Raw genomic sequence first — 11,286 nt, forward strand, 5'->3', positions numbered from 1 at the left:
GGTATTATAGCTAGTCCCAAAATGTTTAACAGCCTGATTCCAATAAGTGTCTACCCTACAGCAGCTGGTTCTTGTATGCAAGGACGGCACAATTTTTGATTTGCTTTGAATATAAAAATTGTTTTTCATAAAAATGGCTGAAAGCGAGAGCAAACGCATAAATCTGTTCAGATCTGCTGAAATCGGATAATGGAACGTGGATGAGCTCTGTGTAAATCGGAGTTACACTTTTTAAAAAATCTCAACGGTTTTTCAGGGATGGACTGCATAGGAACAGGGCTGAACCGCAGAAACATCGGCTAACTATCGCATAAATTAATCCGTCAAAGTCCGTCAAATTTGAATGGCGGACTTACTGGGAAGTTTTTGGAACGGCACAACCTTATGGACCATCTCTTCAACGGATGGTGGAAGGTGGATGGATCTCTGTGGAAATACGCTATTAGTGGTACATATTTTAATTCTTGTAATTGTAAACAAAAACAAAATCAAATTCTCCATGTCTAAAGATCCACCACCGTTTTCTATGACCACCAGCTCAATATCAAAAAATATCGCACTACACTTAATAATTTAATTTAAAACTTAATTTCACCCACATGCTAATCGATCTTTCTTTACATTCGTGATGCGGTAAAAACATCATTGGTCGCCAAAAAACATCGATGTTCTCGACATTTTTATAAACATCGATGCATCGATGTTTCCATCGATGTTTCTCCACCTCTAGCAAATATGTTTTGTTTTGCTATGCCTAACTAAATAATGGCACTAAATGATCCTTCACAGCGGAATCAGGTGATCGTGCTCCAGGCCGGTTACTCTCGTCAAGAAGACGGAGACGAGTCCGCCATGAGAGCGAACTGCACCTGCACACTGGTCCGCTGCAGGGATGGCACCAACGTTATAGTGGACACCATGACGGCCTGGGATGGAGAGCACCTGCGTGCGTTGCTTGGCGAACATGGCCTGGGCGTCGGGGACATTCAGGTGGTGGTATGCTCCCACGGACACTCGGACCACGTCGGGGGCAACTATCTGTTTCAGAAGGCACGAATGCACTTAGTCGGCGCGTGCGCCTCGCATCGTGACCTTTACATGGATCACTTTGGCAGAGGAAAACAGGACGAGGAACTGGTGCTGGACTCCCATGCCGAGGTGGTTGTGAGGAGGTCACCAGGACACACTCTCGGCTGCGTTTCCGTGATTGTGTCCAACTCCCAGTTGGGGGGACGGGTGGGTATCACCGGAGATCTCTTCGAGCGAGCCGAAGACATAGACGACGAGAGCATTTGGAAGGATGCTGGAAGCGAAAGTGAGACGCTGCAGCGTAAGGAGCGCAGTAAAATGGCACAAGTTTGCGACTTTATTGTCCCAGGACATGGTCCGATGTTTCAAGTTACACAATCGATGCGTTCTAAGCTGAAAGAAGAAATTTAAAATATATAAATAGTTGCATTTGCATGATGTATCAGCGTGTCACATATTTTGGTTTGTTCCGTCGAAAGTAAATGTTTTAACCGATTTTTGAGGAAATTAATATTTAAAAAAATAAATGCCTTCCGATGTTCGAATTCCTTTGACCACCATCTGAAAAATCAAAACCATCCCCTAGCTTTATTTACCATTGAAGTAATACTGTTAGAAAACTTATGTTTTTGGTCCAGAAAGACAACCACCTTTAGCTACCTTAAGTATACGTGGCGTACAGTGGATTGACCCAAGAAAAGGTTATTACCTGCATTTAGCGCTATTATAGTCCAATAGATTTACAGCACACCATGTTTAAAGCAATTAATTCCTTTTGTAATTCTGAACTGCGAGAAATGTTACTGTGTTGCCGGCATAACTTTACGTCACCTGCGTTCGTTGACCAAGATCCCTTGTATGGCAACTAAAGTAATTCGGATCAGCTTAGAGACAGAGCTTTTAAAAATTACTCGTTGCTAGAACATAAAGATAAATATGATTAAATATCACATGGCAACTTTGTTAAGTCTAACTTTAATACAAGAAGCGAATGACTTACGAAATCAGTCTGCATCAACCCATTTATAACAAATGACCTTAGCTTAAATAAATCGTATTTGAGCATAGAAAGGGATACACCAAATTCAATCCCTAATGCTCAATTGTATAAAATATTTTATGCACACAAACAAATGTACATACATATATGTGCACTTGAAAAACCCAGCGATCAGCAAATGTATTTGTTCGTGAATTTTAGGATAAGCCTAAACCTAAGATTCTCTGATTAGGTAATAAAAATTAATATAACTTTATGCGTGCAATATTGAAAAAGAAAAGAAAAGAAAATACCTTGCTGATCGATATGCTTGTGAAGTCATTGAAATTGATTTACATGTCAAGTAAAACAAGAAAGGAAGTAAACTTCGGCAAGCTAAAGTTCATATACCCTTTCAGCTATTGCAAAAATTAAATATTCGTTAAAACATTGAAATTATGATTTACCTTTGTAGCTATTGCAAGAATTAAACATTTTTGAAAACATTAAAATTATGAGTTACTTGTGTATATGTTTAAAAACATTGAAGCTATCATATGATGATTTGCAGCTCAATAATTATATAGTTATTTTATATATTTTTATTATTTCTTTAGGAGCTACATGATACAGTAGTCCGATTTTGATGAAATTTAAACCGTAATTCTAAAATATTTAACCATTACTATCTCAGACGGACAGACGGACTTGGCCAGATCGACTCTCCTAGTGATGCTGATCAAGAATATATATACTTTATAGGGTCGGAAATGTTTCCTTCACAGCGTTGCAAACTTCTGATTGAAATCATAACACCCTCTGCAAGGGTATGAAAATAAGTTAGCTGGATTTCCGTCCTCTTTCTAAAATCCCGACAAAAAAAAATCGCAAATGGATACTTTGCTTTATAATTACTATCGGGTACCCTACGGAAATGAAGTGATTACTTTTAAAATAAATTCTTTGATCAATTAACTACCAAAATCACCCGCTGATTTTGCGCGGTTTTGCTTCAGTTTTCGAGAATTACGGTTTTAAGTATGGACTTAAATTGTAGTGGAGTATAGAACCACTTATCGTATGTTTAGTTGCGCCACCTAGCGGGCGGTATCGGCTGTAGGACTTCATTAGCGTTAACATTTTTAGCGATAACCCAGCTCGAGAACCTCATGATTTCTTCTAAATCGGAGTCTCGACCTGAGCGGTTGTATAGCTGGCATAAGAACAGCGATAATAAACCTAAAAGTAAAGAGGTTGTGGCCGATAAAGACTTTCACAGCTCACCACTGCACAAATTTTTGCGCGGCTTAAGGTGTTACAGTGGCAGTGTTCCAATTCTTGGCCAGATTCTGGCCAAATATGAATATGCCCTCATTCAGGCGTTTTATTTGTCATAGGCGACGGCATTCTTACATGCCCTGTCGTCGATGAGTACCCCGGCGATCATATCATCAGCCATTTCTGACCAAAAAGGCATGCCGCAATAGTTTACAGTGCATTTTTTTTGGTATCATACGTCTGTCGAATTAATTAAACTGCATACCAAAAAGTGTTTATAAATCCGGATGTGCTCTGCTAATCAGAAGCTATGGCCTACAGTAAATAAATCCCAGTAGTGCCCGAAAATAAACGCAAAGCTAAATGCAAATACAAAAGTAAACGCTAAGTTAAATGCATATGTATGTATATAAAAATAAAAGCAAAGCTGAATGCATATAAAAGTAAGGGCAAACCTAAATTTAAACAAAAGTAAAAGCAAACCCAGTTGTTATTCAAATAAAATGAAGTACATTTGAAACCGCCAAGTAAAAACATAAAATCTAGTGAAGACATAAAAATCGTATAAGATATATATAAGTTCTACTAATTAAAATCAATAAAAATATATAAATGTTAAAATGTAAAAAAAGAAATGTGAATATAAAAAGAGAATTAGTAGCACATAAGGAGAGAAAAAGAAGTTCGAAAGCTTTTATCGTTAGTTATAAATAGAGTAAAAAGATGCGAGTTAGGCAAAGAGTAGGGACATGTAAAATTCAAGAGATGTGTATGCAAATTTCGGTCACGTTAAAGATGTGCATACGTATGAGCCGATAAGGTTATAATTGCCGAACTTCTTTGGCTTGCATTTGTTTACAAATTTTCAGCCACACCACCAACATATGGAACCGCTTTCATCAGTGGGATATCTCAGGTGAGTCAAGTTTGGCAATTTAATACCCTGCGGGAAATTTAAAGATCTTGAGAGTTATCCGAAATTTTATTACGAAATTAATTGATCGAGTGTAAATTTATCGCAATAAAAAAAAAACTTTGCAATAGAAAAGTAATTAAATACTAAATAAAATGTCTGAATGCTAACGATAATATTTCTTATAAAACAACAGTGAAGAAAAAGAGTTAATCTGTAATATTCAGTTTAAAATATTTTTTTAGCCTTTTGTTACTGTAATTGAGATCGCACGATATATGAAGTTATGAAAATTTAAAGTTTTATTAAGGATAATGCATGCTAGTTTTAAGCAATACCTGTGTACAAAAATATCTAAATTTAAATGAAGTTCATATCTTTCCCTCTTACATTTAGTAAATAAACAATTATTATAATGTCTAAGTAAACAATCATATTTAAACTCCATGCTAACCCGAGAGCCGTCGTAGAATCAGTTATTAAAAGGGGAATGATGCAGGATTTTTAATTGGAAGAGCATTGGCCATGGCCCCATTTACATCTAGGGGCGAGTTATGTGAGAAGTGCTATATCTATCTGTCTGTCTGTTTGCTATGCTATCTCTTTTCCGGCCGATATTGGCTCGTCTGTTTGCACGCGATACATTTTAATTGTTAAAGATATTTAAGAGCACCCGTAAGATGCAGCCTCTCAAAAACACCACGACATTCGCTGACGAGTTAAAGCCAAATTTAAACGCGTGCAGGGCTAACAGTTTGCAATACCATCAGCTCAACGTTGTTCGTTACAAATTTGAAGAAGAAGCAGTCGACTGTCGAACGTAGCCCAAAAGCCTTTCTCATATCTTCTCATACGAGAAGTAAAATGCATACCAAAAAATTAAAATAATGCATAAACTGAAGGCTGTATGACTTCATCATAAAGCATTTTAAATATTTAAAAAATAAATATTGGTTTTTTAAACTTTTGATGCAGATGCAAAGATGAAACAAAAAAATATTTTTTTGTTGGTTCGATTATTATTTTACTTATATTGACAGCTCGGACACCAAAAAATTAACTATATCTTTAAAAAATCTTTAAAATGTATTTTTAGTTCTGCCTAGCTGTACAGGAAAAGAAATGTCAGATGTTTGCTCTACGGGGCATTAACTGGGAATGCAAACCTTATCTTTCCATCTTACTTTAGTAGACTTCTCCTAATTAATTTACCAATTAATTAAAAAATTTTTTTCACAAACCCCTGCAGAAGCTATTTTAAATTCAAACGCAGTGAAGGAGACAGTTCCGACTTTATAAAGTATATATACTAGGAGAGTCTTTCTAGCCGCCTTGCCGATTCAACCCAAACTAGTCTCTCAGTTTTTAATCTATCTGTTGGAAATTTCCGCAAAAGTAACCTTTCTATTGCAGGTAAAATATCAAGAAACAAGATAGGAAGCAAACTTCGGCAAGGCGAAGTTTATATACCCTTGCAGCTTTGCAAGAATTAAATATTTTTGAAAACATTAAAATTATGATTTACTTGCGTATATGTCTAAAAACATTGAAGAAATTATGATTTGCAGCTCAATTATTAGATAGTTATATTTTTATAATTTTATTATTTCTATGGGAGCTATATGATATAGTCGTCCGATTTTGCTGAAATTTAAACCGTAATTCTGATTTTAATTAATTTTAATTTTTTTTTAGTTCTTCGAGATATAGTAATGGTTAAATATTTCTGAATTACGGTTTAAATTTCCTTCACTGCGTTGCAAACTTCTGACTGAAATTATAATACCCTCTGCAAGGGTATAAAAATAATTATAACTTTGCTGTTTCTATATTTTTTTTTAGTTCTTTGACATATAGTAATGGTTATATATTATAGAATTACGGTTTAAATTCCAATAAAATCGGACCACCATATCATATGGCTCCCATAGGAACAATCGCAAATAAATACAAAAAAAAATATAACTTTGCTGTTTTTAACTTTTTCTTTTAGTTCTTCGACATATAGTAATGGTTAAATATTTTAGAATTAGAATTATACGACTATATCTTATAGCTCCCATAGAAATAATAAAAATATATAAAATAACTGTATAATAATTGAGCTGCAAATCATCATTGCTTCAATGTTTTTAGACATATACGCAAGTAAATCATAATTTTAATGTTTTCAAAAATATTTAATTCTTGCAATAGCTGCAAGGGTATATAAACTTCGGCAATGCCGAAGTTTGCTTCCTATATTGTTATTATTAAAGTACATTATTGGAATTTTCAACAAATGTGAAACTTCGATTTCCACAAAGCATATCCACCTTCTGTGGAAGCTGTGGCTCTTCAAAACGTAAACAAAGTCAACAGGTCAACCATCTGTGTTTATGTTTTGATGAGCTACAGCTGTTAAGATCAGCTGAAATCGGAAGGTGAAAGGTGGATGTGCTCTGTGGAAACCGGAGTTTCCCTTTTTTTAAATATCCCAACGGTTTTTCAGGGATGGACTGCGTGGAAAGAGGGTTGCATTGCAGAAACATTGGATATATTGGTCCGTCAAAGTCCGTCAAATTTTAACGTCGGACTAACTAAGAAGTTTTTGGAACGGCAAAACCATATGGACCAACTCTTCAACGGATGGTGGAAGGTGGATGGATCTCTGTGGAAATACGCTATTAGCTTCTAATATCTCCGACATAACGACATAAACCGTTGCCTTGTAAGGGTAATATAAAAATCGACGATATCGATAAATGAAATCCCTTTTTCTCGAAAATTGTATATTTTCCGTACAAAAGTCTCTGAACATAAATATTGTGTTTCACTACTTATCTACAATTTTTGTTATAATAAAGGTCATATAATAATTAAGAACAAAAATAAATATCGAGTTTTTTTTAACGTTTCATTAGTTTAGGTCTTATGGTTTGGTCTAGAAAGTAATGACACAATCCGAACCTCACTTGTTATGAACTGTAAGCTGAATGAATTCCGGTTTAGATATCAGTTTAAAAAAAGTCAACTTTCGCGCCATTACAAAATTGTCCATTGGTACGTTTTTCCGAGAGAAGGGAAATTTCAGCCGATATGTGAAAATGGGTATTTTTTAGTCCCGCGAGTTGGCAGCCCAGTTGCATGAGTTTTGGTGAATTGCATTTAGCTAACAATTAGAAAACACAGCTGCGCAAATAGCAACAGAAGTCCCAACCACTGCTTGTGTCCATCCCACCATGGATTTCTCTGCGAACCAGACAGACAAGTTGGCCTCCAAGACAGCCAGCAGCAACTCGCTGGACAGCAGCTCCAAGTCCAGTTCGCTGGGCTCCAAGCACGGAGGCGGGGAGAACGGCGTTCTGCGGGACACGCCCTTTGGCTATCTGGAGGGCGAGGAGGACCAGGACCAGAAGAACGATGTGACCTACGTGTGCCCCTATCGCGGGCCCGTATTCGGGGCCCTGACCATCACAAACTACCGCCTCTACTTCCGTTCGCTGCCTCTGCGGGATCAGGAGCCGCCAGTGGTTGTCGACGTGCCCCTGGGCGTGATAGCGCGTGTCGAGAAGATCGGGGGTGCCACGTCGCGGGGCGAGAATTCGTACGGCATCGAGATCTTCTGCAAAGACATGCGGAACCTGCGATTCGCCCACAAGCAGCAGAACCACTCGCGCAGGACGGTGTTCGAGAAGCTGCAGGCAAATGCCTTTCCGCTCTCGTACAGTGGACGCCTCTTCGCCTTCGCCCATGCGGCGGCCAACTCGGTGAATGGAAGCAGCGGCTGGGACGGATGGGCTGTGTATGAGCCGCTGGCGGAGCTGCGGCGCCTGGGCGTTCCCAACGACATGTGGCGGGCCACCAAGCTAAACGAATCCTACGCCATTTGCGACAGTTATCCGGCCGTGTGGGCTGTGCCTAAGGCGGCATCCGACGATTTCCTGAGACGCGTGGCGCAGTTTCGCTCCCGGTGCCGCCTGCCAGTGCTGTCCTGGATGAACCCCCGGACCCAGGCGACCATCACGAGATGCTCCCAGCCCCTGGTGGGCGTGAGTGGCAAGCGAAATGCAGACGATGAGGCCTACCTCAGCTTTATCATGGAGGCAAACGCACAGTCGGACAAGTTGACTATTATGGACGCACGGCCCAGCGCCAATGCGATTGCCAACAAGGCCAAGGGCGGCGGCTACGAGTCAGAGGACGCGTACAAGAACGTGGAAATAAACTTTCTCGATATCCACAACATCCATGTGATGCGGGAAAGCTTGCGCAAGGTTAAGGAGGCCTGTTTTCCCACCACCGACGACTCGAAGTGGCAGACAGCTATCGACAATACCCTATGGCTGAAGCACATCCGGTGCATTCTGGCCGGGGCGGTCAGAATTGTGGACAAGGTGGAGACCATGAGCACCTCTGTGGTCGTACACTGCTCAGACGGCTGGGATCGCACGGCCCAGCTGACAGCCCTATCCATGCTGCTGCTCGATCCCCACTACCGCACTGTTCGTGGCTTTGAGGTGCTTATTGAAAAGGAGTGGCTCTCTTTTGGCCACAAGTTCCAGCAACGCGTCGGTCACGGCGACAACAAGCACTCGGATGCGGACAGATCGCCGGTGTTCCTGCAGTTCATCGACAGCGTGTGGCAGGTCAGCCAGCAGTTTAACAACGCGTTTGAGTTTAACGAGCACTTCCTGATCACAATCGTGGATCACTTGTATTCGTGCCGATTCGGCACCTTCCTCTGCAACACGGAAGCCGAGCGTGTGGCCGAAGGTGAGCACTAGCTCTTTTTGCATTTGCATAGAAACCCTTCATATATTTATTTCTAGATCTGAAGCATAAGACAACATCCTTGTGGACGTATATCAACTCTTCGCTGGATCAGTATCTGAATCCACTGTTCCCCTCCTTTACGCACGGGGCCGAGCTGGTGCTGCGCCCCATCGCCAGCGTGCGGTGCGTCCGCCTGTGGAAGGGCCTATACTGCCGCTGGAACCCCGGTCTATGCGCTCCGCAGCACGGCTGCCAGCGGACCAGAGAGCTGCTCTCCAAGCAGGACCAACTATTTAAACACGTCAATGAGCTGCGACTCAAGTCGAACAACCGTAGCAACAACATGCAGACAACTACGCGACTGGCCTCGCCTATGCATTAATAGTATTCCTTTCTAATTTCCCTCTACATGTACGCATTAGCTTACTAAATGTTAACAATTCCAAATGGAAGAAATGCTTTTTTCAATACAAATGTCTTCTTGTTTGAGAAGTTGTTTCTTAAATAACTAAATCCCCTGTTGAAAGTTTCTCTCAATTTTCTCACAATTACGAGAAGCAATTATTTTCTGTATAAATGCTATTTAAAATTATTCGAATTGGTTTACAGTTACAAATCAAGTGAAATAGCAATCGAATAAAAAGATTAGCTATTTTCGGAAATGGGATATATTTTGGCCATGTAAAGCTTTTGTTCTAAGCAATGCCCGCAAACTAGTCTCGGTTTTAAAGATATCTGGATCATATTTGCGTATTTTTATTTTTTTGCAGGTAGGTACTAAATTAGATTGGATATTTTGTATTTTAAAAAATAAAAAATATTTCAAGAATATTTTAACAAAATCAAAGCCAACCAATAAACAATTTCAAATTTTTGATCTTCCTTTGCTCCATACTAGGTAAGCTAAACACCACATTTTGAGAGTGTGTACTGAAATTTTAAATGTTCGAACTTAAAAAATTTTTTTTTTTTAAATTATGTTTCAAACTTGGCACACACGTTTATCATAAAGGCGAGTACTTGGATCGACGTAATCTGTTCATTAGTGAGAGCCAAATAAACGGTTGTAGGTTGGAGTTGGCAGAGCAAAGTACTTCTCGGATCAAAAAAGTGGAGGAAAACTCAAAAAACTAGGAAAAAACGGTTGCAAAAATGTGTTAACGACAAATTTTGTGATGTCACTTTTGTTGAATGAGTCTCGGGCAATAGCTGATAACATTATAGAATTGTAATTCATAATTTTACATCGTTAAATATTGCTAATAAATATGCAATATATAACATTTATATAATAGTATTAAGTTTATTTTCTTTATTTAAATATTAACGTCTTTTATATTCTTTTAAAAGCACACACTGCATTGTAGAATAAAAAACTTTTTCTTTGTTTTTAAAAACTGTAATGAAAGCCACTTTTGACCACGCCTGCGAATCTCTCCGAAGTAGGATTATTTCGAAAGAGAATATTTTTAAAAGTGTAACCTTTTCGAAAAAAATAGTTTTAACAAGAAAGGAAGCCGAAGTTCATATACCCTTGCAGCTATTTCAAAAATTAAATATTATTGAAAACATTAAAATTATGATTTACTTGCGTATATGCTTAAAAACATTGAAGCTATGATGATTTGCAGCTCACATATTCTATAGTTCCTATGGCAGCTATATGATATGGTTATCCAATTTTAATAAAAATAAAAGCGTAATTCTGAACTGTCAAATTATTAATAACTCAAAAAGAATTACAAAAAAAAAAAACAACAAAATAGAAAAGTTACATTTTTTCAAAATATATTTTTGTTTTTCCTATGGAAGCTTTAAGTTACAGTTGTTTTTGATGCAATTTAAACCGTAGATCTAAAATATTTGACCATTACTATATGTCAAAGAACTAAAAAAAATTTAAAAACAGCAAACTTATAATTTTTTTCATTTATTTTTCCGATTGTTCCTATGGGAGCTTTATGCTATAGTCGACTTATGTACTACCTGCAATAGAAAGAAAACTTTTGGGAAAGTTTCATGCAGATAGCATTAAAACTGAGAGACTAGTTTGCATATAAACGGACGGACATACAGACATGGCTTATTCGACTTTTTTAGTGATGCTGATCAAGAATATGGATACTTTATTGGGTCGGTAATTTCTCTTTCACTGCGTTACAAACTTCTGACTGAAATTATAATAACCTTTGCAAGGGTATAAAAAGTGATACAAATTGGGGGAGAAGTTCTCTCTCTAATTGTTCAAATAAAAAAAACATATATGTACTTATGACTGCAGCTATTTATGTTACACAGCTCGTGTTAAATCTTTTGTTTCACTTAAGCACGT

At 38.2% G+C, this 11,286-nt stretch overlaps 2 protein-coding genes across 2 annotated transcripts; both read left to right on the top strand.

The window, feature by feature from the left end:
• Nucleotides 1–699: 699 nt before the first annotated feature.
• On the top strand, nt 700–1,524 carry LOC128253171 (metallo-beta-lactamase domain-containing protein 1). The gene has a single exon (XM_052981390.1). It carries the CDS (start codon nt 766–768, stop codon nt 1,438–1,440), a length of 675 nt encoding a protein of 224 aa, XP_052837350.1. The 5' UTR covers nt 700–765; the 3' UTR covers nt 1,441–1,524.
• A 5,697-nt stretch (nt 1,525–7,221) lies between these two features.
• Nucleotides 7,222–9,546, top strand: LOC128253136 (myotubularin-related protein 2). Its single transcript, XM_052981313.1, has 2 exons — nt 7,222–8,954; nt 9,011–9,546. The coding sequence occupies exons 1-2, from the start codon at nt 7,421–7,423 to the stop codon at nt 9,334–9,336; spliced, it is 1,860 nt and encodes a 619-aa protein (XP_052837273.1). The 5' UTR covers nt 7,222–7,420; the 3' UTR covers nt 9,337–9,546.
• The last annotated feature ends 1,740 nt before the right edge of the window (nt 9,547–11,286 follow it).

This window comes from Drosophila gunungcola (assembly GCF_025200985.1).
Source record: "Drosophila gunungcola strain Sukarami chromosome 2L unlocalized genomic scaffold, Dgunungcola_SK_2 000007F, whole genome shotgun sequence".
In the NCBI taxonomy this organism is placed as follows: Eukaryota; Metazoa; Arthropoda; class Insecta; order Diptera; family Drosophilidae; genus Drosophila; species Drosophila gunungcola.

Excerpts from the sequence above, each read along its gene's own strand:
- LOC128253171 (XM_052981390.1), top strand. The coding sequence starts at position 766 with ATGGCACTAAATGATCCTTCACAGCGGAATCAGGTGATCGTGCTCCAG.
- LOC128253136 (XM_052981313.1), top strand. The coding sequence starts at position 7,421 with ATGGATTTCTCTGCGAACCAGACAGACAAGTTGGCCTCCAAGACAGCC. Across the intron at positions 8,955-9,010 it reads AGCCGAGCGTGTGGCCGAAG|ATCTGAAGCATAAGACAACA; the intron begins GTGAGCACTAGC and ends ATTTATTTCTAG.